We start from the raw sequence: 27,802 nt of genomic DNA, 5'->3' as shown, positions 1-27,802 counted from the left end.
TTGTCGTTTTCTCTCTGTAGTTCTGGAAACATGCCGAAGCACGTGGAGGTAAGGATGCACGAAAGCCACCTGGAACCCATTGAGGCGAGGCCAAACTCCAAATGGGGCACAATATGCCAGAAGCTGCGCAAGAACCTGCTGCTCACACTGACTGTGATGGGTGAGTGTTCTTCAGCAATCCACAGTGAGGAAAGGGAAGAGTAGACAGAGACAAGAACACAGCAGGCATAGCATGGTCTGATGCTGCAAAGCAGAGCTACTGCTGAATAACTGCTATCTGGACAGCAGAGGCTCAGTAGAGAGCAGGTGACAGTAAAGTTTAATATTTATTCATTTTACTATTTTATCTTTCTGCAAATAAGCATGGTACATTGTGGGGAATGTATATTTCTGAAGCACTGTTTAATACAGAGTGAAAACAAGGGAATTCATCTTTATATTGCATTAATGAAGTACTTGAATAGGTGAATATATTCCTGGATGGTCTTTGGATGGTATGGATAGCAGTGCGAAAAAATCCTGAGTGGGCGAGTGTGATGCATGTGTGATTATGTGTGTGTTTCAGGATATAAAAAACAAGCTTCTTTTTAGGATTCTAAACTTAGAAACTAAAGTGCCTCGGCAGGGGTGTGTTAGTGCCATAGAGACTGTAAGGTAGGTGGTGGCTGGGACGGATGCTGAAGAGTGCACTGTGCCCAGGGATGGAATGCCTCTGTTCCACAGATATGGTTCCACAACACAACATCTGGAAACGTCCCATAGTTGATGGTATATATGACTATCTGGACCTGCATTCTCAATAAGACACTTTTTTTCCAATTCATGTACTTGTCTTGCATTATTGCAACTATTCATATTTGATTTTTTTTCTTCCCTACCTATGACCCAGAGGGACTGGGTGGAGTGATTTATTTGTTTGGAATCACATATGGCCATATATTTGTATTTACATTTAAAGCATGTTCTGGAATATTTTCCTTTCATAGGTGTGATTTTGGGAGCTGTTGCTGGTATGCTGCTGCGTGTAGCGTCTCCAATCGATGACAACATTGTCATGGTTATTTCCTTTCCTGGAGATATTCTAATGAGGATGCTAAAAATGCTCATCCTTCCCTTAATCATCTCCAGCTTAATCACAGGTAATCTGTCAACAACTTGATTGGAAATGTTAAATACATTGGCGAAACCACAAACAACTAATTCAGCTGAGATTAATGCTTAGGTGTGTTATTTTACTAACAAAGGGAGTGGAAAACAGTGAGAGAGAAAGAGAGGTCATATTTTAACCTTAGGCCTTTTCAAAATATGCGTATGCCTTTGATCTAATTATGCTAAAAGTCTTCTGATGTGAGAAGAACTGTGTTCCATATTTGTAATGTTTCGTGTTCTCACAGATTATGTTTGCTGTTGCTTCTGCTTTGTAGTTCTTTACTTCATTTAAATTGTCTATTTTGGGATCAGAAATTGTAAAAAAATATATATATATATATTTTCTGTGCATTCATTTAATTTATTTTAATACATTAATATTTAGAGAAAGGTATTTTCAGTCATTAGGTTTTGTGTCAATAAAGGTCAATGGTTGTGCCCTACATTGGGAGAAGCAAAGAGAGAGAGTTTGCTGTGATATGTAGGGTTAGGGTTAAGAGACAGAATATACAGTTTGTACAGTATAAAAACCATTACACCTATGAAGAGTTAATGGACAGTGAATATGAATGCAATTAATTTTCAAAAAAGGTTGGTAAAGCACTTAATTTATGACATTTTCCCATTTTCTGTGACCTAATCTAAGCGAGAACTACTCACAATTCATTTACTTTGAGCTAATTACTGCCTTTAACATTACTGCCTTTAACTGTCATTTTGCATTATTGACACACTGTTTTCCTAATTAATGTTGTTCAGTTGCTTTGACGCAATGTATTAATGTATCAACTATAGTTTATAAACTATGAATTAACTATAAACTAATAATTTGTTAATGATTTGTAAGTGCTTTTTTAGTGTATACTTTAGGGCTGCACGATTAATCGCATGCGATTGTCATGCGTGTCTCGTCAGTAAAACCGGCACCTGCTTTCAAATGGAGCGGCACTTACTACACAGAGCCGTAGCTCGCTGAGAAGCTATGCGATACTGTATCATAATCGCAGATGAATCGCATTCGGCGAACTACGACTCTGTGCCACTCCATTTGAAAGCAGGTGATGGACATTTACTGCTAATCACAGAACCGGCTTTACTGATGAGACACTTATGATAATCGCATGTGATTAATTGTGCAGCCCTAGTATACTTATTATAAAATGTTGCCGGAGAGGGTTTACCTTATTTCTCCACACTGAATTTGGCAGTGCTAATGCAGCATAACTTCTATAATCATGTGAGCGGCAGCTTCTGTGTATTACAGTCAGAGGTGCTGTCAAGTCAATGTCAAGACAGCAAAGTACAAAACCTGGATCATCATCTTGATCAGTACAAAACTACAAATTGTATCACATGTTGTCTCTAATGCTGTATACTCTCAGTCTAGTCAGATCTGCTAATCCCATCAAGCCACAAACATCTGCCAATCAAACACAGAATGTATCAACATGTCTGCTGTGTAGAAGTAACCACAAACTTAAATTTTATCTCATGCCAATTCACTGAAATTTAACACAAGTGTAAAAAATAAATAAATAAATACAAAGTGTTGAATCTATTTGACATTTTTGTTTTGGATAGCAACGGTAATACTATCGTTCTTGTTGTGTAAATCACAGAGGTGGAAAGTAACGAATTACATTTACTCGCGTTACTGTAATTGAGTAGCTTTTTTGTGTACTAATACTTTTTAAAGTAATTTTTTAAATTTGTAATTTTACTTTTACTTAAGTATATTTTGATTGAAGTATTGTACTTCGCTACATTTTAAAACACATTAATTACTGAGTAAAAAAAATAAAAATAAAAAAAAAAAATCGCTCCCTGGAAACTACGGCAGTAAATAATGGGCAGGAGGGCAAACTGGCGCTAAAATCACAAGAAAGATGCAGACGGACAAAACAGGCGCTAGTGGTGCAGACACCGCTGAAAACGAAACCCCGTCATATTCTGAAGTTGAACTCGAAGGAAATGAAGTGAACCCCTGGCCATATGTATGCTCTATTATGCAGTGTAAGCTGTACTTGCCTAAAACCAAACTAGCAGTTTATAAAATCTCGACAAGACATCAACCCTTCGCAAGAAGAGGTAAGCTAAATAATTGCATCGTTGCATTGGTGGTTAAAATGAAGCTTTGACATTTTAGCAAGAGGTTTTGCACAAATTAGCCAAAAAGACAGTGGTGAGGAGTGTGCTGTTTTTGTTTTAATGATGTGCGCGCGCATTTATAGTGCGTTCTTTCACTGTGTGATTCAGTCTCCTAAAATGCATTTAGAATGATCGCGAAATTGAAGATATAGGGGCAGAAAATTCACATATTTATATAATTTCATATATATTAAATCAAAATCACACAAAGAATGCCATCTTTTCCATGAATATATACATACATATATATATTGCCTTTTTTAGCTCTATTTCTACAACAGAAAATAATTCCAAACACAGCCACCAAAGCACAGTTTTGCGTCTCTGAGCAACGTGACAGTGTTTCGTTTCTGAATGAATCAAACGTTTAAATGATTCGGTTCAATCGCAATGACTCACTTATTGACAGTGACTTGCTGACACATATGGCCATTTTAATTTCACATTTAAAGTAGGCTATCTTTTGATTTTTTAAAATAATTAATTTCTTATCATTTCAAATGAGTATTCAACATTTTATGTCTTGTATATCAAAACATTATTCATGCATTTGTAACTGCAGGTTAAATGCATTCTTGTCCAGCACTACACAGTGTGATACATCTAAATGCCACTTCCAATGAATCTTCTGCATTTCCTCTGCATTAAAAGATGAGTTTGTTGATACTGATTTCCTTGGCAACAGCCCAAATGTTTTATTATTCTAAATAACTGATTCCTTTAATTAAAAACAACTACAACCCGAATTCCGGAAAATTTTAATAAAATGAAAACTAAAAGACTTTCAAATCACATGAGCCAATATTTTATTCACAATAGAACATAGATAACATAGCAAATGTTTAAACTGAGAAAGTTTACAATTTTATGCACAAAATGAGCTCATTTCAATTTTGATTTCTGCTACAGGTCTCAAAATAGTTGGGACGGGGCATGTTTACCATGGTGTAGCATCTCCTTTTCTTTTCAAAACAGTTTGAAGACGTCTGGGCATTGAGACTATGAGTTGCTGGAGTTTTGCTGTTGGAATTTGGTCCCATTCTTGCCTTATATAGATTTCCAGCTGCTGAAGAGTTCGTGGTCGTCTTTGACGTATTTTTCGTTTAATGATGCGCCAAATGTTCTCTATAGGTGAAAGATCTGGACTGAAGGCAGGCCAGGTTAGCACCTGGACTCTGCTACGACGAAGCCATGCTGTTGTTATAGCTGCAGTATGTGGTTTTGCATTGTCCTGCTGAAATAAACAAGGCCTTCCCTGAAATAGACGTTGTTTGGAGGGAAGCATATGTTGCTCTAAAACCTTTATATACCTTTCAGCATTCACAGAGCCTTCCAAAACATGCAAGCTGCCCATACCGTATGCACTTATGCACCCCCATACCATCAGAGATGCTGGCTTTTGAACTGAACGCTGATAACATGCTGGAAGGTCTCCCTCCTCTTTAGCCCGGAGGACACGGCGTCTGTGATTTCCAACAAGAATGTCAAATTTGGACTCGTCTGACCATAAAACACTATTCCACTTTGAAATAGTCCATTTTAAATGAGCCTTGGCCCACAGGACACGACGGGGCTTCTGGACCATGTTCACATATGGCTTCCTTTTTGCATGATAGAGCTTTAGTTGGCATCTGCTGATGGCACGGCGGATTGTGTTTACCGACAGTGGTTTCTGAAAGTATTCCTGGGCCCATTTAGTAATGTCATTGACACAATCATGCCGATGAGTGATGCAGTGTCGTCTGAGAGCCCGAAGACCACGGGCATCCAATAAAGGTCTCCGGCCTTGTCCCTTACGCACAGAGATTTCTCCAGTTTCTCTGAATCTTTTGATGATGTTATGCACTGTAGATGATGAGATTTGCAAAGCCTTTGCAATTTGACGTTGAGGAACATTGTTTTTAAAGTTTTCCACAATTTTTTTACGCAGTCATTCACAGATTGGAGAGCCTCTGCCCATCTTTACTTCCGAGAGACTCTGCTTCTCTAAGACAAAGCTTTTATAGCTAATCATGTTACAGACCTGATATCAATTAACTTAATTAATCACTAGAGGTTCTCCCAGCTGAATCTTTTCAAAAATGCTTGCTTTTTTAGCCATTTGTTGCCCCCGTGCCAACTTTTTTGAGACCTGTAGCAGGCATTAAATTTTAAATGAGCTAATTAAGTGGATAAAAGTGTAAAATTTCTCAGTTTAAACATTTGCTATGTTATCTGTTCTATTGTGAATAAAATATTGGCTCATGTGATTTGAAATTCCTTTAGTTTTAATTTTATTAAAATTTAAAAAACGTCCCAACTTTTCCGGAATTCGGGTTGTAGTTTGAGATTAATAGACCTATCACAGGGGTGTCAAACTCAGTTCCTGGAGGGCCGCGGCCCTGCAGAGTTTAGTTCTAACCCTGCTCCAGCACACATATCATGTAGTTTTCAAATAAACCTAAATGATTAGATTAGCTGGATCAGGTGTGTTTAATTAGGGTTAAATCTAAACTGTGCAGGACTGTGGCCCTCCAGAAACTGAGTTTGACAACCTTGGCCTGTCCCATTTTTGACTCCCTCCCACTGTTAAAATGTAACTAAGTAATTTTTACTCTGAGTAAATTTTAAATGAGCTACTTTTTACTTTTACTTGAGTAGATTTTTTAGACTGGTACTTTTACTTGTACTTAAGTAAAATTTCATTAATGTAATGGTACTTTTACTTGAGTAGAATATTTTTGTACTCTTTCCACCTCTGGTAAATCATGCATTATGATTATAAACTGTAGTAGTATATCATATATTCACAATTCATTGTTCAGAGCAATCTGACTGAACTAGATTGGCAAAAACTGGATATAAAAATATGTAATGGCACTGAAAAACACAACATTTGAGTTGTGAATATGACAGAATGATTATTTAAAATAACATGCCACTTTTCCCTTACCAAGGTCTTTCCGGTCTGGATGCAAAGTCAAGTGGACGTCTGGGTTCCAGAGCCATGATTTATTACATGACCACTACTATCATTGCTGCTGTGCTGGGGGTTATCCTAGTGCTCCTCATCCACCCCGGAAATCCTAAACTCAAGGAGAATCTAGGAGAAGGAGCTGAGAATGATGAGGTTTCCAGTCTTGATGCCTTTTTTGACCTCATCAGAAACCTCTTCCCTGAAAACTTGGTTCAGGCTTGCTTCCAGCAGGTAAGCATTTTTGCTGTTTAACCCTCTGGAGTCAAAGGGTATTTTTGGGGCCTGGAGAAGTTTTGTCATGCCCTGACATTTGTGCTTTTTTCAGTTTCTTATAAATATCTAAATGGGTAAAGTCTAATCTCACTGTAATCAGCACAAACTGGGCTATAATAATTGAAAATAATAATAATTGAAAATAATGTTGAAAATAATTAAGATAACATCATTTTTTCCTCAAGAAGCTGTGCGAATGTTCTGTCTACATATCTTTTGGGTAGCATTACAGTGTTTAGTAATTAAAGGCACCCAAAAATGAGAATTTGCTGAAAATGTGCTCATCAACAGGCTGTTAAAGATGTAGATGAGTTTGTTTCTTTATCAGGACAGATTTGGAGAAATTTAGGGTTACTGAATCAGGAATGACTGACAAACAGAAACAGCACCAAACACACTATAGAAACATAGCTACATGTAACATTACAATGGCTGTAGGTGGATATTATTACAAATTTACTTCAATTGAAAGTTTTTATAATATAAATTGATAAATCAATCAGTCTATCAATTTAGGCCTGGCTTACAGGCATACTGTTCTATCGAATGGCTAAGTAATTGCTGATTTTATGATTTCACTGTTATCATAGTGCTTATAGTAGAAAGATGCATGTTTTTTTAAATATGAAATATCAAAAATATGACTCAAAATAGATGTTATTTAAACATTCTTTTGGTGATTCAATTATGAAATATTTATAATATGATTTATGTTAGGTTACTATCAATGGTGAAATTAATTAAAGAATTCTGTGCAATTAATGCATGAAATTATAGAAATGTTAAATGTTTAATTTAATAATGTGCATTGCAGTTAAAGACATCTGATATAAAGTGGAAAGTGTACATTACATTGGTGTAATAAATTAGTGGATTGATTGAGGTGATGTGGATTGATTGAATTCACAGATCCAGACCGTTGTGAAGAAAGTAGAAGTTCAGCCTGATTTCGATGACACCAACAGCACTGACTATCTGTCAAATGCCACCAAACCACCCCCTATTTTCAAAGACAAGAAGTCTCTCCAGTTCAAGAGTGGAATGAATGTGCTGGGTAGGGTGACCGTACTCCTTGTATGAATTCCTTCCCTTGTCGTTGATTGACTGATTGATTATTTATCTTTGTCTTTCATTCCAGGGCTAATTGGATTCTTCATTGCCTTTGGTGTTTGTATGGGCAAGATGGGAGAGAAAGCTAGGCTCATGATTGACTTCTTCAGCATACTCAATGAGATTGTGATGAAACTAGTTATCATGATCATGTGGTGAGTTGTAATTTTTATGGTCTCTAGCTAAGAACAAAGTCCAGTAATGTTACGTTTTATACCGAGGGTCTCACATTATGGACTGACTTTATAGGTACTCTCCCTTTGGCATCGCCTGCTTGATCTGTGGAAAGATCATCTCTATTAAAGATCTGGAAGTGGTGGCCAGGCAGCTGGGGATGTACATGGTGACAGTTATTATTGGTCTGATTATCCATGGTGCCATATTCCTGCCATGCATCTACTTTGCAATTGTACGGAAAAACCCCTTCTCTTTCTTCATGGGTATCTTCCAGGCTTGGATTACAGCTCTGGGCACAGCCTCTAGGTATGAAATTACACTGCATGGCATAAATTATATATGAATTCTTTTAAGCCATACATTTGTATGTAAATGTTATTGAAAAGTAATATTAAGCCTTCAGGACATCAAGTCATGGCCAAATGCTTAGAGATTTGGGATCAAATCTCTTTGGGATAATCCAAAGGTTGTGAGTTTGAGTCTCGGGTTGGCATAAATTGTAGGTGGGGGGAGTGAAAGTACAGCACTCTCTCCACCTTCAGTACCATGACTGAAGTGCCCTTGAGCAAGGCACTGAACCCCCAACTGCTCCCATGCACCGCAGCATAAATGGCTGCCCACTGCTCTGGGTGTGTGTGCACTTTGGATGGATAAAATGAAGAGCACGAAATCTGAGTATGGGTCACCATACTTGGCTGTGTCATGTCACTTTTTTTTTCACTTTTCATATTTAAAAGCCTGATGGATTTTTTTATTTGAGTAACACTTTTCACAATACACATAGTATGTATCACATTGAGAGTAGCATAAAACTAATTCACAAAACTCCAGCCCCAGTCAAATATAGCAACACATCAATAACATCATATCTCATTGGTACTTGTGTCAAGTCATCATGACATTAAGTCACATGACACATCAGAAGCAGTGTGGTTTTGTGTTATTGACCTGTCACCATATTTTTCAGAGTCTGTTCACCCTTTAAAACCATTTAAAATTATTATATATTGTTGCTTAGCAGCCTGAAAAGAAGATGGACACAGTTTTTTGTCTCATCCATCTGTTTTTACTCAGTGTAACTTGTGACATTCGAGTGAAAGATAGGACACCAACATGTCAAAAAAAAAAAAAAAAACTGAATTACTGAGTTGGAAAAAGGATCACTCCCTTGTGTCAGTATTTTGTTGTAGAACCTTTTGCTCTAATTACAGCCTTTAGTCTGCTGGGATTTGTCTCTACTAGCTTTGCACATCTAGACTTTGCATTATTTGCTCACTCTTCTTTGTAGAACTGCTTAAGTTCAGTTCAATCTGATGGTGCGCATTTGTGGACTGCGGTCTTTAAGTCACTCCACAGATTTTCAGTGGGGTTTAAGTCTGAGCTCTGACTAGGACACATGCAAGGACATTCACCTTTTTCTCCTTCAACTGCTGAGTTCTCAGTTCTGCTGTGTGCTTTGGCTCATTGTCATGTAAGAACGTAAACCTTCTTCCAACTCACAACTTTCTGGCAGAGGGCGGCAGATTTTTCTCCAGAATTTCATGGTATTTTGCCCCATCCATTTGTCCTTCTATCCTGACTTGTCAAGTCAAGTCAAGTCACGTCACCTTTATTTATATAGTTCTTTTAAAGGGTTAGTTCATCCAAAAAAATTTATTATGTCATTAATTACTGACCCTCATGTCATTCCAAATCCGTAAGAACTCTGTTCATCTTCGGAACACAGTTTAAGATATTTAGATTTAGTCCGAGAGCCTTCTCCATCCATTGAAAATGTATGTACGGTATACTGTCCATAATGGCCGTAGCCAACTATGAAGTCACCGAGGTCTGGATCTCTGTAAATGTTTCATGTTTGAAAATAAAATTTGTTCTCTGATTGACTAATTTGCGGCTACACTCCTCATATGAATGTCTGCATGTATAATTCAGAATGTTTAGCATCCGTGGTATGAAAATGATCGCTGCGAGACGCTTCCGAAGTGAACGACTCTTCAGACTGTTGTGAACTAGAGCGCGAGACGCAGCCTCTGTGTTGCCAGATCCAGCTATTGTAAGCGTGTTTTGACTTGTTTTCCCACTAAATTAAAGTCGTCACCTTTATTTATATAGCGCTTTAAACACAATACATTGCGTCAAAGCAACTGAACAACATTCATTAGGAAAACAGTGTGTCAATAATGCAAAATGACAGTTAAAGGCAGTTCATCATTGGATTCAGTGATGTCATCTCTGTTCAGTTTAAATTGTCTCTGTGCAATCATTTGCAATCAAGTCAACGATATCGCTGTAAATGACGTGACCCCAACTAAGCAAGCCAGAGGCTCCGGGTGACTGCAGTGACCCTCTGATCTGGATACAGACTGGATCTGGTGTTTATGGTGACCTCGGAATAAGAGAGAATCAGACTAATATTAGCGTAGATGTCATTCTTCTAATGATGAAGCAAGTACATCGGGTGTTATGGGAAGTGTTCCCGGTTCCGGTTTACCTAATTAATGCAGCCTAAAAATCCTTTAACGTACTTGGATTAGAGGTCGACCGATATATCACTACACTACACACTACAGCGCTACTCCGCCCCGTTCACAGACAGCACCGTGCTCGGAGAGATAGCTTTCCTGGAGCTGCCCAGAACGGTAAATGACATTTGTTCGGAAGCATGGTTTGATGCAGACAATAGGTTTCCATCCAACTCATTTGCATTTAGGGAAGTCAATATTCTATAATTTCCATGATCGATCGTCATTTAAATTAACGATCAATTAATAACCTTTATGCTGCAAAATGCGTCTGCAGTGGTATTATTATGTGCAAAAGCCACTTGGAAAAAAAGCTTTCTCACCTGAATTAAAGGGGTTTTAGTTTGAATAAAATGCTAGTAGCAGGACTGTAAAATGAATGGATGTGATTATGATCATTTGATAAAATGAAGAGAGCGCGCCATACGTTTGAGATCATTTTACTTTACATCATTTTAGATACATTTTTACCGTCAAGGAGACCGCTGAATGCGCCTCTTTAAATGGTTTTGTGGTGCTCATTTTTTGTATTTTAAAATGCAATTGCAATGTTTTCAAATGATGTATTAAAAATAAAATAAAACTGTGGCGCTTGTGGCTGTGCTGCGCAGTCAGTGAACCGCTTTTTTCACATCAAACATTTTATGCAAGTATTACGACCAGTACATCATTTGTTTGATCCTGTTCTGCAAAATATTCAATTTATTTAAAGGTTATTGCTCACGTCTCGTCTCGCACATATCCAAATGTTTCCATATTCACAATGTATCTGAATGTTAAACTATAATCGTTTTTTTTTATGTAAAGAAGACAGAAAAGATCATCCTCTTCACATGAGCAAAAACGTCCTTGGCATAACAGCATAGTGGACCAGTGGTACTGGTGTACTGTGGTCTATTTAAACTGACTAGTGTAACCTTGTATATGTTTGGTTGACTGTTTAATAATGAACAGACTGCAATGTAAGTTTGAAATTACAATGCTCTTTAGATGTTCTGTGTCATTTATACAAAACACAAATGTTGCTGTTTGCTAGTGTGTTTGCAACACTACTATTATGTTTTTTATATATATTTAATTTTTTATATTTTTCAGTTTAATTGATTTTTATTTATAAAATTGTATTTAAAATTGTAATATTTATTTATTTATTAGTTGTATTGGATTTCTGTCAGATATATAATTTGGTGTTGAGGCCAAATAATTAAATTTGAAGTCTCATCTGCCTCAGAGTCTTCAAGGTGTGTTTTGGCAAAGCTCAGTGGTGACTGCATGTGGCCTTTGTTTCTTCAGCCCCCCCATACAAGCCACATTCTTTTTGAGAATCTGTGATATTTTTGTCACATGCACACAATGACCATTCTTTCATGAGTTCGCCTTACAGATAATAAAGCAATGGTATGCGTATTTGCCATACTGTCGGGGGAGAGGGCCTGGAGCTTGGTAATTCCTCCCGAACCCAGTGTACTCCCCTGTCCGGTTCATTTAGCCCGGACCCAGAGCATTCCTCCCCAGTGCTCCCCTCAAAATGAGCACAGCTGAAAATCAAATGGTTCTGTGTGCCATTGAGAAGGTGATCCTTTTTTCAGTGATTCATTTTTTTTTTTTTTTTTGACACATTGGTGTTTTATTTTTCACTTAAATGTTATAAGTTGAAGACAGCTGGATAAAACAAAAACTGTGTCCATCTTCAATTCAAAATGTGAATGTGATTATTTTAAAAGGGGGGTGATTCCTTTCTATGCCCACTGTATAGAATTACTATTATTGGAGAAAATTACAACATAACCACAAGCATAATTCATTATCTGAATTATAATTATGTTTTCCTTTTCTTCTTCTAGTGCTGGCACTCTGCCAGTAACGTTCCGTTGTCTTGAGGAAAACCTTGGTATTGACAAGAGAGTTACACGTTTCGTGCTTCCTGTTGGAGCAACAATTAACATGGACGGAACAGCCCTCTATGAGGCTGTAGCTGCCATTTTCATTGCCCAGATGAACGGAATAGATTTAGATCCCGGTCAAATCATCACTGTCAGGTAAGACAGAATATTTTCAAAAATATATATTATGAACTAACATCTACCTAATTAATTAGTTTGCTGTGCACCAATTTAATCAAGTCAAGTTAAGCTTTATTGTCATTCCGCTACATGTGTAGACATACAGTGGAACAAAATGTTGTGCTTCAGAGGACCATGGTGGGACATAAATACAGACATACAACAATTTAGTAAAACAGTATAAACCTATACACAACTAACCTACTGACAGATTTTGACTCTAAATATACTATATATAAATGTTTGCCTACTACAGGTGCCTTGTTACCACAGGTGGTTTGTACAGGCCCACTCACCTGCGAGTAGCACACTTCGAATTGCACATGGAAAAAAAGAGTTTCAGACAGTTTTTCTGTGATGTGGTAAAGTTGGGGGGTGTTTGGAGGGGTGATATGGTCTATGTTTCAGGAGGTAGTGGGTTTGTGTGGGGTTTCAGAGGAGGGCGGGGTGATTTGAGTCCAGGTCTCTCATAGCCTGGGGGAAAAAGCTGTTGAGCAGTCTGGAAGAGCGAGCTCTGATGTCTCTGGAAGAGACTGTGGGAGGGATGGGTGAGGTCCTTCACAATACTATTGGCTTTTCTGGAGCATCGTATAAGGAAAATATTCAGGATGGAGGGGAGAGGGGCACCGCTGATCTTTGCAGCTGTGTTCACTGTCTGCTGGAGGGCCTTGCGGTCTGCTGCACTACAGTTCCCATATCAGACAGTGATGCAGCTGGTCAGCACATTCTCAGTGGTTTCCCTGTAGAATGTAGTGAGGATGGTTGGAAGGAGACTTGCTCTTTTCAGCCGGCGGAGAAAGTGTAGGCGCTGTTGTGCCTTCTTGGAGAGTGACATGGTGTTGGTGGTCCAGGTGAGATCCTCTGTGATGTACACCCCCATGAATTTAGTGCTGCTGACTCTCCCCACAGTCAAGCTGTTGATGGTCAGTGACCTACCACAGTTGTGCCATTTGCATCCTTGATGATGTGGTTGGAGCTGAACTTGGTTGTGCAGATGTGGGTCAGCAGTGTGAAGAGCAGTGGACTGAGCACATAGCCTTGTGGGGCACCTGTGGGACTTTTGGGGAAGTTGTGGCTTAATGATTAGACAATTTGACTCCTAACCTCTAAGGTTGTGGGTTCGAGTCTCAGGCTGGCAATACCACGACTGAGGTGCCCTTGAGCAAGGCACCGAACCCCCAATTGCTTCCCAGGTGCCGCAGCATAAATGGCTGCCGACTGCTCAAGGTGTGTGTTCACTGTGTGTGTGTGCACTTTGGATGGGTTAAATGCAGAGCATGAATTCTGAGTATGGGTCACCATACTTGGCTGTATGTCACGTCACTTTCACTTTCACTGTACTCAGTGTGGTAGTACTAGTGATCCAATAACAAAGAGGGGTATTTAGGCCCAGCAGGTTTAGTTTATTAATGAGCTGTTGTGTTGAATGCTAAATTGAATTCGATGAACAGCATTCTGACATAGAAGTCCCTATTCTCTAGGTGGAAAACAGCCAGGTGGAGAGTTGAGGATATTGCATTGTCTGTTGAGTGGTTTGGACAGTATACAAACAGGAGCGGATTGAGTGTGTTTGGGAGGCTGGTTTTGATGTTGTGCATGACTAACCTCTCAAACGGACGGTAATAGTTTAGACAGGACACAGGTGATTTCTTTGGTACCAGTAGGATTGCTGTGGATTTGAGATATGTGGGGATGACTGCCTGGCTCAGCGAGGTATTGAAGATATCTGTTAGGACATCTGTCAGCTGTGAAGCACATTCTCTCAGTACATGGTCAGGTATGTTGTCTGGACCCGCAGCCTTGCATGGGTTAATCCTAGATAGGGTCTTCCTTATGTCAGCTGGAGACAGACAGAGCGCCTGGTCGTTTGGAGCTATGGGCAGTTTTTGTACAGGTGTGCACATTCTAAATGTCAAATCATGAATAAAAGTGGTTGAGTGCAGGAGGGATGTGTCTTTGAAGTGATTGTTGATTTTTTTGAGCATATGACAGTTTTGCATTTTTGATGCCACCAGGCAGATTGACTCTTTCTGTTTTGAACCTGTTTTTGTGGTGATGGTCTTGGTGACTGTTGCATCATCAATGCACTTTTTGTATAAGCAGTCACTGTTTCAGTGTACTCCTCCAGGTCTGTGTGGTTGTTGTAGGTTGCTGCCTCTTTAAACATGTTCCAGTTTGTGCACTGAAAGCAGTCCTGTAATGTTGAGGTAGAATCATCTGGCCAAATTGTAATGAGTTTTTTTAACCGATTTGGTGAGTTTCAGAAGTGGTCTATATGCCGGAATTAGCGTAATAGAGATGTGATCCGAGTACCCAAGGTGGGGGCGGAGTACAGCCTTGTATGCATTCTTTTCTGTTGTGTAGACAAAGTCCAGTGTGTTTTTTTTTCTTGTTGCAAAGTTCACATGTTTGTAGAACTTTGGCAAAACTGCCTTTAGGTTTGCGTGGTTGAAGTCACTGGGTATTACGAAAAATCCATTAAGGTTATTTGTTTGTTGTTCGCTGATGGCGCTGTACAGCTTGTATAGCGTATCCTTGGCATTTGCACACGGGGGAATGTAAACTGCGACAGTAACAATGGCCGTGAACTCCTGTGGCAGATAGAATGGTCAACACTTCACAAATATAAGCTTCACCAGTGATGAACAGCATTTTGTCACTACCACAGCATCGTTACACCACTCTTTGTTGACATACACATACAAGGCACCGCCATGAGTCTTACCAGACAGGGTTGTATCTCTGTCTGCTTGGAAGCAGGTTGAACCTTGCAGGTGAATAGTGGAGTCCATGATATTGTCGTTTAGCCATGTTTCAGTGAAAACAAACACACAACAATCCCTTGTCTCATGCTGTGTAGACAGACTGAGTTGAATTACATCCAGTTTATTTTCCAGAGAGCGAACGTTTGAGAGCATGAGTGATGGAATTGTTGTCTATTGGGGTTAGCCCTTAGCCTAGCTCATGTGCCTCCACACTTGACATGCTTCTGCCCTTTATCACACCGCCGACATTGCCATTTTGTGCAGGTTGCGTTAGTAGACGAGGCTGCGGTCTCTGGTTTCAGCTTCAGCAGCAGACAGACTTGGGACCTGGAGAAGCCACTGCATCCGACCATGCCACCATATTGGTTTCTAAATGTTACAGAAAGGTGGAGCTGTAAATCTTATATTAACCATATTTTTCTGTTTTCTTTTTTTTCTTTTTTTTTGTAGGTAATTATGACCAACCATAGACCTTTTTTGGTCCCACTTTATAGTAAGTGTCCCTAATACCTGTGTACTTCAAAAACACTCCAATCAGTGAGGGTGAAACAGGCTTTCAACCCTCTGGAGTCTAAGGGTATTTCTGGGGTAGTTTTGTCATGCCCTGACATTTGTACTTTTTTCAGTTTCTTATAAATATCTAAATGGGTAAAGTCTAATCTCACTGTAATCAGCACAAAGTGGGCTATAATAATATGTGAAATGCATGTATGTACATGTTTGTATTTTTGAGAAAAAAAATATTATAAGTAAAATAGAGCTGAAACAACGAATCGATTTAATCGATTAAAATCGATTATCAAAATAGTTGTCAACTAATTTAGTCATCGATTCGTTGCTAAATAATTTTATATAATTTATATAATTTTATTCGTCGTAAGCGGCTCATTTCGTGCATATTTCAAATCTGCGGTGACCAAAGTGTGGCAGTAATGAGCCACCGGAGGTTTTACTCAGCCAGTACAGCAGGAGAAGTAGCGAATAGCCAATAGCTGGCCTCGTTTTATGTCACGTGCTTCCCGAACAGCGTCTCTGCAGCATTCAAGTGTGATGTGGGAGTACTTTACTTTGAGCCTTTAAAAAAGAAGAGTAACCTGTAAACTCTGCACTACTGAACTGTTTAAGGGGACGTTCACATATCACGTCTTTTGCGCGCTCAAGTTCGTTATTTCCAAAACCGCACCGCATCGAGTAAAAACATTTCAACGTTTCAGAATGCCACAAGCGCACCGCGGGTCATGTGACAAGAACTAACCAATCAGCTTCATCCTTTCCCGTAACAACGTTAAAAGCTCAGTCAAGATGAAAGGAACAGCTGATCATAGTTGTATATGGATTTCCATTTTGAAATAAATTTAGTAGCAGAGCTACTGCAAGCGATTTTTTGAGCTGCAAATCCATTTATCCTTTGCTGAAATTTCCGCGTCTTCAAGGAGAGAGCACGTCATGGTTGCTTAGCAAAGGCAGATGCCTCAGGGGCGCTTCTGCACGAGCGCTTTGGAAAGGAGGAGAAAGCGGTGCGCCTAGCGTTTTCCACGCGTTTTTAGGTGCGATTTGAGAACGGCCCCTAAGACTTTCATTTGTGCAGATTCTCCAGTACAATGTTGTTTGCAAATGTTTAGTCGTAAAAGCTGATAACATTGCTTTTTAACAGTTAACATTTAAAGCTTTACAAACATGTTCTGTGATCGGTTTGTCGTTTACCAGTTCAAAATTCAGTCTTGCAACCTAATTATGACTGAATGAGAGATGTAAATGTTTAAAGATATTTGAAATGTACTTTTTTTTTTTTCTAAGTATTCACTGCTCTTTTTCACACAGCAGGTTTTTTGTGTGTGTCCAATTTTTTTTCTGGACAACCTTCTGATGGATTTTACTTTAAATTGTGAGTTCCATTCAGGTTTCATGCCATTGGCACTTTTTTTTGAAGGATTGTTTACAATTTCACAGCATAAGCTATAAAGCTGTTTCCCAGTAAATAATAAAATACAATGCACTGCAATTTTATTCTGTTTTATCCTTATTCTTCGTGAAAATATGTTCTGAAAGATTCCTTAATAAGCTTTGTTCGGGATGTTAAACTACTTTAGGAGGTCTAAGGACTGCCATGGTGAAAACATTATTTTAAATCTCCTTGTGAAATTTGGTAGAGTATGGGTCAGTGTTCTGATTGCAGAAGAGTTCGACAAAGGATTACTAACACAATAAAACAACTCCAGGTATATTTTTGATGAGGATATGACAGTGCAAAATGGTTAAAATCTCTTAAAAATCTATGCTGAAGGATAAAGACCATTTATTAATAATTTACTTGGGGAAAAAAATGGAAACAACTAAAATATAAGTACATAAACTGATTAATCGATTAATCGTAAAAATAATCGACAGATTAATTGATTATCAAAATAATCGTTAGTTGCAGCCCTAAAGTAAAAATGTTAAATCACTTGAATAAGGCAATAAAACACATAAAGAACATTGGTTCCCAGGACTTTTGAGAACTGGAGCTTATTGCCTAGAATTTTTCTTTCTAAATTATGTGAAAATCATCTTGTTTACTCACTTACAGAAAACAATATATTGATTTAAATTTTTAAGACACTTTTTGTTGGTAAAAGTCATATGCGAGTAGGCGTCAACTATCATGAATATCATTGTGATTTACACCTGAGAAGACAAAGGCCTGCATAATGAGCTGCATAATGAGCGTTAAGTCAGCTTGTGTCACTGAGGGGGAGGAGTTACAAGAAAGAATGTGAGGACAAAATAAATGTATATAATTTTATGTTAGTTTATTTAGAATATATTTCATTATCCCACAACATAATTTAATATCCACTTGGGGATAGCAAGCAAAAGTCAGTGTGGATTGAATTAATGAGGGATTTATATAGCAGATTATTGTGTATTGCTGTACACCCAAATTATTGTGTATTGCTGTACACCCAATGCGCTTTAAAATCATATCAGGGATCTCTCCTCAACCACCACCAGGCAAGAGTCAAGAGTTAACTATGCAAATAACTATGCAAATGACAAATAAATGCTTCTTGAAGTCAAGCATAAATTATTTTCTTTTATATTAGCAAAACAAGAAATGAATAAATTAAACCTGCACGATTTATCTAAATCAGTGAAACTCTAAAGATTGGACTGATTAATAAAATGTCCTCACGTTTAAACTCAAGTTCTCTCATTATAATCAACAAAATGCACACAATGTAAAAAAAAAAAAAGCTTCATTAATTGACAACTTCAGTGATTCAAGTTTCAAGATTTTTATTCGTCACATTTATATAGAGCATATATAACCAGCAGTGGAATGAGTCAGGTCAGCTCCATGGACAGTGCAATTATTAAAGAATACAGCACAGATGAAAATATACATAAATATAGCTATGAAAGAATGAAATAAAAGTAAACAATACAAATATAAGAATAAAATACAAAAAATATGTATATTGTAGAATTAAATATAGATTTTAACAGCTGTGCTTCTGCAGTGTTTGAGGTAGATGTCCTGCAGAGAGGGGAGAGCAGACCCGGAGATGCGCTCAGCTAAGCGCACAACTCTCTGCAGGGCTTTGCAGTCTTGACTGGAGCTGTTCCCATACCACACTGAGATACACTGAGTCAATACACTTTCTATAGCCCCTGAATAGAAAGTTTTAAGGATTGCTGGAGAGACCCTGAATTTCCTCAGCTGTCGCAGATGGTACAGTCTTTGCCTGGCTTTATTAACCTGTGTTTGAATGTGAGTAGTCCAAGTCAGGTCCTTGGAGAGGTTTACACCAAGGTACTTGAAGCTGCTCACCCTCTCCACAGGAGTCCTGCTGATCATAAGAGGTGTATAGTGCTGCTGCTGTCTCTTCCTGAAGTCCACAATCAGCTCTTTAGTTTTACTCACATTGAGAGAGACAGTTTTCCTGGCACCATGATGTTAATTTCTCTACCTCATTCAAGTATGTAGTCTCATTATTGTTGTGAATGAGGCCCAGAACCACAATATCATCAGCAAATTTGATAATAGATGTGGAGCTGTGCGAAGACACGCAGTCATCTGTGTAGAGAGAGTAGAGCAGGGGACTCAGGATACAGCCCTGTGGGGCTCCTATGTTCAGGGTGATGGAATTGGAGGTGTACTGGCCTAGTTTCACCACTTGAGGCCTTCCAGTGAGGAAATCAAGAATCCAGTTGCAGAGTGAAGAATTCAGGCCGTGGTCCATGAGTTTGGAAGCCAGCTTTAAGGGGACTATAGTATTAAAAGCTGAGCTATAGTCGATAAATACCAGCCTTACATAGTTCCCGTTATTGCTGTCAATGTGTGTGAGAGAAGAGTGCCGGATGTGAGAGATTGCATCATCAGTAGATCTGTTTGGGCGATAGGCAAACTGAAGAGGGTCTATAGTATCCGGGATGGAGGAGCAGATGATGTTTTTAACCAGTCCCTCGAATACCTTCATGAAGACAAGAGGATTTATTGTTCTTAGCCACAGGGATGATGACCGATTTTTTGAATGAGGTGGGAACCACCGATGTAGCAAGAGACTCATTAAAAATGGATGTAAACAAACCAGCGAGCTGATCAACGCAGGACCGCAGAACACGAAACCAGCCAGACCTGATGGGATTTCTGGCCATGAGGTTCACTCACTTTAGTGCCCTCCGAACCTCGTCCTCCGACACGGTGATCACATGATGATCGCTGCTCTGACTGCTGCTTCCTGACGCGCTGATCGGCAGACTCACACTGCTTAGATTGCTTTCAAAGCAGACGTAGAAAGTGTTTAGCTCGTCAGCCAGCGACGGATCTGCTCTCACCTCTGCAGAGGATTTGTTTCCAAAGGCACAGATGGTCCTTAGTCCTTGCCACATGCGTTGGGAGTCATTTAGCTGGAAATGTGACTCTATACGTTCCCTGTATCTGTGTTTGGTGGCTCTTACTGTACGTCGGAGAGCATAGCACGATGCTTTGTACTCGCTCATGTTTCCCGTCACAAGACCGGCGTTGTAAGCAGCAGTTCGTTTGTTTACTGCTGCACGGATTAAACTGTCCACCCACGGTTTCTGATTAGAGAAGGTCCTTATAGTTATTGTATCTTGTTCTTGTTCGGTGATGTTAAAGGGAGCCTTCTTTACTTGCTTTCATATATAATAATAAAATAAATAAATAAATTGCAACCGCTTTTAAATGCAGGTGTGTAAAATATCAGTGTACAAGATTTGCACGGCACACTTGATGCTGAGTGCACGTGCAGCATTTATTCTTATTTGTCTACATATTTTATCTTCATTACAAATCTTGTTTGGTTTTATTTTAGATAAGTGCATGTAAAAAATTATTTACTTTGTAATGCATATGCAAAATGTGAATTACTATTCATATTCAAGTGTGAAAATTATTAATGCGCAAGCATGACAGGGAGGCGCCCTCTCGATCACTTGAATTTGTTTTCTGATAATGAAATACAACTTAAAATTGTGGTGTCTCACATACATGAGAAATATATCTACAGAAAGCTTGAAATGTCTACTTTTAAACTAAACAATTAAAAAAGAAAGCATTATGTAATCTGTGAAGGTTGCATTTCTCTCTAAAGGCACGTCCATGTAGAGAGAGGCAGCATTGTGAATTTCATCTTGCAGCCATCAAGAAAACATTTGTTTATTAATAATAAACAAATGTCCTTTTTCACAATTACTAAGCTACTTCTGCATGTGCTTTGGGGCAAACTTAATGCATGTGCTTGATTGCAGAATATATTAAGGCTCATTATGGGTTATAGATGTAAATTTAATATAAACCTGCGATTAGTTGAATAATGGCAAATGAACGACTAGCAACTAGAAAAATCTTACATGGGGGCAGACCTATCAAAAACCCTCGAGATCTCGTTTTTAAAGCATTTTATACATGTTTGCATAAATTTCAAACGGTCCGTAATGGAGAGATGCCTTAACATTGAATTTTAAAATTTATATTTTATGTTTTGAGAATGGCCAACCCTTCTCTGCAGATATTGTGGCTTCTGGGTTGTGCATTTTAAATTGTTAAATAGAGAGTTTAAAAAAAAAATAAACATAAAACTACTGTAGGCTATTCTTAAACTAGGACCTCATTATATTGAAGTACAAATCCAAACACCAGAAGCAACCTACACTCTATAAGTGTTCTTTCATTGAAAAGTATGCATTTTGTTTATTCACAGGCTATATGGTTGAAATAATATTTTAGTTGAAAACTTAAGTGTCATTGTTTTAAAAAAAAATGCTTTATTGACTAACGTTTCATAGACCTTCAGTTGTTATGCTTTAAAATCCCATGCCATTTGTAATTTCAAAGTATTTTCACTTCCTAAATTACTACCCCAATTCTATAATGGTAAAATTTACTCATGCCGATGGCATTTTTTTATGACATTGTTTATTTTTTTTTTTATTTTTTTTTTAGAATAATCGTAGCCTACATAAATGTGTGAAGTAAAACAAATATGATAACTTTGTAACTGCAGGCAGATATAGGCCTATACTATTAAAAATATATTATCATTACAAATATTTGGATCATCCCTTATTCTTTACCTTATTTTCTTAAAGAATAAACACTTATTTTCTACAAGATGAAACATTATAAATAAAGAATGAAAGAAAGAATCTCAATTAGCCCTTATTTTCCATTTCTGAAGTTAACTGGCAACTCTAATGAGGATGTAATTATCTTTTGACTCCCTGACAGTGGCACCTTGCTCAAAAAAAAAATTATATATATATATATATATATATATATATATATATATATATATATATATATATATATCAATAATAATAATCCTCTGTTGTGGGAGATATGCGAGTGAATAATAGATTTTAAAAAGAAAAAAGTGGGTGCCTGGTTTCGGAAAACGAATACAGGTCGTAAAAAATGATATGATGAAAAAGTCATAATAACATTTATTAATTCATAGAAATAATTTAACCAATTAAAATTTTTTTATACTAGATTCAACTTGAATTTCAATTCTATTAAACTTACTTTAAAATCTCAAGGAGTTTATAAGTTGAAATGGTAAGATGGATCACAGTGGATGTTAAATTGCCTAAATGAACTTGTATCTTGTATAGTATCCGAAGACCTTGATTGCATGTTAGCATAAAACTAACAATTTATTTAGAATTGTTTTAAATGAACAATTCCTGTATAAAATGGGACAGCAACCTTTATATCAAACATTTTGAAATCATCCACAGCTGAGCAAAAAATAAATTAAGTTTGTGAGAGGAAAATAAATATAAGTCATGTATAAGTTGCATTTTATTACATTCAGCAAATTATAACGGCAGGCCTAATAATGTTATAGGCTAATGTACCAACAGGATGTTTTTAGTTCCCTTCATTTTACAACAAATCCTTTAAATTAAACAAATTTATCAGAACAGAACAAGAATTTCTCTTTTGATACAAAACCAAATGTTTCCATAATCGTGATGTTGCCCATTTGAAGCTTGAAACTATTATTCATTAGGTAAAATGGGCTTTGTAGTTCACGCGTGTTTCAGTACAGATGGAAATCATAATGAGCAAAAACATGCCAAAGTGGACCGCTGCTCGAGCCGATGGCACAGTCAATGACTGCGCTATTTCAAATGAATATGTGGGCGTGAGGCACCAGTGCGATCAAACAGCTGAAACAGATAATACTCCATTTTTGGTCACACATTAAAGACATAATTTGAAAATGCAAAGTGTTAGCAGTTTGAAAAATCGAGAATAATAACAGGGTAATAAGAATCATTTCTAAATGCTGGACCGTTCTCATTTCGCTCTGCATAGAAGATTTCTTTTAACCAAGAATGAACCGAAATGAAAACATTTAGCTTTTAATCTGTGTAATGACTGTTTAATAACAATAGAATGCATAAGAGCCTTTGTGTAAATATATTTCTTTTAATTTTTGATGAGTAGACTGTAGCCTAAGACTATCCCATGTTTTTAAATTAGCTCACTGTAAATTTTCTAATGGTTTTTAAGGATGTTACAATGTTATATTATAATGTTATCGTTGTTTTACTTCCTCCTTTCATCTCCATTAACAAACCAACATTGTACTATTACATTCAGTTCACAATCCGTCCTTTGGTGCCACCTGGCGGTAGTTTCGCGAATGATTTTTACACAGACGACTGACTTACAGCAAACGCCACGGCTCTTTGGCAGCGGTACACATGGCGGTATTACCCAATCTGGAGGTCCACCTACTGTACCACATATCTTGTGTTCTAAAAATAGTTGACTGTCTGTTGCCCAGTCTTTTGAGGCCACCCAATGTCAAAGCTTAGGTGTTCAGTAACTTGTTTGGCAAAATTCAGAATATCTTTGCCCTTTTTAAACAGTAGCCTGTTATTTTCACTTTAAGTTGCTCTGGACAAGATTGTCTTCTATTTTCTACTACTTTATGTGTAAATATGAATATAACATAAGTGTTTGCGTTCCCAAAATGTAGTCTTACAGCAACACTTGCCAGTGTTGGGGCAGCGAGTATCCCCAGTGCTGGATTGGTCACCATGTTACTCATTCTGACAGCCGTTGGACTTCCTACTCAAGACATCAGTCTGCTGGTGGCTGTTGACTGGCTTCTGTGAGTATTCTGAATCCCGACGTATTTGATGCAGACTGGGACTTGTAAATGCTAAATGAAAGCCTTCCCTGAAGCTGTTATTGTCATGTTTAAGATTGTCCTGCTGTTGTTCAGGAAATATGTGACTGCTGAACAGAGCATATCATCATTTGTTTTTGTTTGTTTTTTTCTCAGGGATCGTTTCCGTACCTCAGTTAATGTGGTTGGAGACTCATATGGGGCTGGCATCGTCTACCATCTGTCCAAGGCAGAGCTGGATGCTCTGGACGCCCAACATGCAAAGTCTGATGACATAGAGATGATGACCAAGACCCAGTCCTACTATGATGACCTCAAAAACCATCATGAAAACAACTCCAACCAGTGCGTCTATGCTGCTCAAAATTCAGTCTTATTAGATGATTGCAAGGTACAAGTCATGCTTAAGGAGGTAGAGACATCTACATAACACATCCCTGCATGTCTCTTTTCTGATATCTTTTGCATGTTCGCATATATGCATATGCATATGTATAATTGCATATTTACTCATATACTTATATTTCTTTGCATCTTTTCATAGAGCATATTTTGAGGATATTACAACATAATATTATGTTTTGAACACCAGTGCATCATAATCGATATCAAATCAAATAATTCATTATTATTTTTACTTTTACCTACACCAGTTTTTTAAATAGTATGTGAATAATGTTCACTTTAAGTTCAGTTGATATCCATGATTTAAATAATAAACTACAAGCTAAACCTATGAAAGCACCTTTCCACCAGCAGGCCGAATATTCAGAGCATGGTGTGGAATGGTTCCAGTTGCAGTTCCACTTGAGCATGATGCGAATGCAAACCATCCGTGATAATGTTTTTATAGTATTGTAGACTATTATTCTACAAGCTTTTTTCAACAAGAGGCTAGCACATTGAAACATATAATATGATATTGTTTCCTTTTTTAGCTACTATGGGAACCTTTCCCTTTCTACATGATCATCCCATACTACATAAAGGGCCCTATCATACCCCCGGCGCAATGCGATGCAAGGTGCAGCGCAAGTGTGTTTGCTGGCTTTCAGTCCAGTGCCATTCACACTTTCCCGTCCAGCGCCACGTCGTTTAATTAGCAAATGCATTTGCGCTCATTTTTGCGTCCATGGGCGTGCTGGTCTAAAAAAGAGGTGTGTTCAGGCGCACTTGCTGGCGCATTGCTATTTTAAGGAGCTGAACATAGACTGCGCCATAGACCAGCTCAGACCTGGTTTAAAGTCTGGAGCAATGTTTTTTCTTTATTTAAAGAGCGTGTTAGTATAGGCGCGTCAGCAACACGCGTACACGCTGCTTATTAAACACAGGGAAGCACAGCAGAACACAAACATGCCAAATATAAAAAGTTAAAGGATTGCAATGCATAAGAATTTTTTGTAGGCTAATTAAATATAAAAATGGCTACATGTCATAATGGATAGTCATCGCATGTATCAGAACTAGGCTATCTATTTGCTCCGTTTCATCTCGGAGACGCATTCTGTCTTTGCGCTTGCCAAATTCTGCTTGTAAATAGCAAATCTGTCATGGCAAAGCCCAACTGGCTCTTAAAGGGAATGGAAGATAAGACTCTGATTGGTTTATTGCTCGTTACGCCCAAAAAGCACCCATTACTCATTAAGAGTAATGAGTAGGGTGCGCCAACCTTTTTTCTGTCGTTAAAATAGCAAAAGTGGATTTGGACACACCCTGAGTGCAGCTGCGCCGTGCGCTTTACACTTTGCATTTAGATCATCAAAAAAGTGCCCAAATGCTCCAGGGTTTATTCACAGTATCATACCGTCACCAACTCTTGCGTCACCAAAGTAACATGCATCCTAATCTTAAAAAAAAGAAACTGTGGCAACTGGGAGCCATCTTGGTGCATGGTTTGGGAACAATTACCCTTCGCCTGATGGTGGAAAGCAGGCTTTATTCAACTCTGATGTATTTATGATACTGATGATTTATTGAGTGATTCAGTTTAAGTAATTATTAAGTTAAGTTTACATAAATTAACTGATAATCAAGTTTGAGAACATCAGCAATTAAGCATTGCCTGAGACTAAACAAACATTTATGGGAGTTAAGAATGAAAGAGAAGATCCGTCCTCCTGAGTAGACACATCTTCATCTTTTAGTTTTGAAAATTTTACAAAACAGACAGTTAGACCCATATGGTTCATGTTTTTGTTGTGTTTTACCTTGATGCAAAATAGACTAGACTAGACTAGAAAATCTGCTTCTGTTTTCTACTGTCTGTTGTTCTTGCATGCTCTGGATGCAAACAATAATTTAACAAAAACTAACACATTTTATCTGAAAATGCAATCCATTGTAGAAGCCTTGCAAAGTAACCACTCATTAATGCTTGTCCTATTGTTGTACCTTGCTATTTTTATTTATTTATTTATTTTGAGTCGAATGTTATAGAGCAGTCTGTGTATTTGTCACTGAAAAATCTCATACAGGTAAATGGTCAAATGGCTTTAGTGTCAAGGTCTATATATCTTGGAGCACAGAATTCTAAATGACAGAAACAAAAGTATTCATCACTATGCAATGTTTCATAGTAACAATTAAACAACTGGATTCAAATTTCCTGAATTAAATGGTCAAACGCAGAAGAGTGCCAGAGTAAACTATGATAACAGGCATTCATTATGACATCAGCACTGGCAGTTAGATTGTGAATTTGTTTAGTGTAAACTTTAATCATCCACATCAAGAATGATACCTGTAAAAATAACTATAACAAGTTAACTCTCTAAGAGAATCTGGCTGTTAAACCTGGTGACATGCCTTTTCTGGGACCAAACTCACTTTCAGATCACAAAGGCAAACAACATACAGTGCTAATATACTGTATGCACATGGTGTGCTGTGTAATATTTCCAAAAAATCATGGTCTTAACCAACATCTCCCAAACGAAATCTCACTTGTGATTGATCTTTTCTGAATTGTTAAAATATTGGTGTCTGGGACGCTGTAACTGGAGACTGTTTGTAGTTTTTAAAAGTATTCTCAGTTGAAACGGAGTGGATGCTTTGACCTTGAAACATTATTATACATCATGACAACAAACATATAGTGCAGTCCACACCACAACAATAATGGTAACGACACAAAGGAACAATACAAAATTGTTCCGCTTTTGGGATCACTTTTAGAAGGTTCTGAAAGGTTCAAACAGCCATCCATCCTAATTTAAATTTTTTTAAATCAAAATATTTTTTCTGCTATATTTGTACTTGTGCTAAAAGTCTCAGAATTCTTTGCTCCGGAGCTCCAGAGAGATCTTACAATTACCGTTGAAGATTCACATGGATATGACCTCAAATTTGTTGATAACTCTTTCAGGTAACCTTGGCAGCCACAAACGGCTCAACTGCGGAGAACACACTCGTTGAGGAAGAACCTTGGAAAAATGATTAATGCAAGCACACAGACCCCGGAACCCCAAAAGAGAGAGAAAAAAGCAACCTATATTCATGAACATAGAACAAATGGGTTTTGTAGTTTATTTCTATGGTTTCTATTATTTTCTAACATGTTTAACAATATCATACTGTCTCATGTAACTCACGAAAATGAGGCCAAAAGCTCACATATGCAGCTGACATAATGTTATTGAGGCAGTTACATAAATTATTTGTGATGCTAAATATATACATAAACTTCCAAACATATGTATTTTGAAAAGGGGTGAAAATTGAGGGAGAACAGACAGATAACATAGCTTCTTGCAGAGCCATCGTCTCTAGTTCCTTCGCCTTACACTAGACAGCTCAACTACGTTGCACAACACTGTAGCACCTCTTGGTCCGAACAAATGTTACAACCACTTCTCAGAAGTCTAATATGGTGTTGCTAGGATACAAAAGTAGGGATGGAGGCTACCGATGGAAGGTAAAGCACAAGTCTCTGGAGCTCCTTTTATCACAGTGCTCACTGGAGAGGGTTTTTTTTCCTATATTCTGT

The 27,802-nt window shown here is 37.9% G+C and overlaps 1 protein-coding gene across 3 annotated transcripts; it reads left to right on the top strand.

Annotated features, from left to right (window-relative positions):
• LOC132133021 (excitatory amino acid transporter 2-like) lies at positions 1-27,575 on the top strand. 3 transcript variants are annotated; one of them, XM_059545677.1, is made up of 10 exons: positions 1-160; positions 987-1,139; positions 6,234-6,484; positions 7,436-7,580; positions 7,665-7,791; positions 7,886-8,119; positions 12,180-12,374; positions 23,665-23,799; positions 23,974-24,162; positions 27,182-27,575. In XM_059545677.1, the coding sequence occupies exons 1-10, from the start codon at positions 31-33 to the stop codon at positions 27,183-27,185; spliced, it is 1,563 nt and encodes a 520-aa protein (XP_059401660.1). In that variant the 5' UTR covers positions 1-30; the 3' UTR covers positions 27,186-27,575. The 3 variants fall into 3 exon arrangements, with proteins under 3 accessions (XP_059401660.1, XP_059401659.1, XP_059401657.1); XM_059545676.1 differs by having other exon boundaries at positions 23,974-24,208; XM_059545674.1 differs by having other exon boundaries at positions 23,974-24,229.
• Positions 27,576-27,802: the final 227 nt, after the last annotated feature.

This window comes from Carassius carassius, chromosome 50, assembly GCF_963082965.1.
Source record: "Carassius carassius chromosome 50, fCarCar2.1, whole genome shotgun sequence".
Lineage (NCBI taxonomy): Eukaryota > Metazoa > Chordata > Actinopteri > Cypriniformes > Cyprinidae > Carassius > Carassius carassius.
The sequence above is the reverse complement of the archived record's forward strand: the minus strand, read 5'-3'. Positions and strand labels throughout refer to the sequence as shown.

Coding starts and splice junctions, on each gene's coding strand:
- LOC132133021 (XM_059545674.1), top strand. CDS start 31: ATGCCGAAGCACGTGGAGGTAAGGATGCACGAAAGCCACCTGGAACCC. Junction 6,485..7,435: donor TTCAGGCTTGCTTCCAGCAG/GTAAGCATTTTT, acceptor TTGAATTCACAG/ATCCAGACCGTTGTGAAGAA. Junction 8,120..12,179: donor GCTCTGGGCACAGCCTCTAG/GTATGAAATTAC, acceptor TTCTTCTTCTAG/TGCTGGCACTCTGCCAGTAA.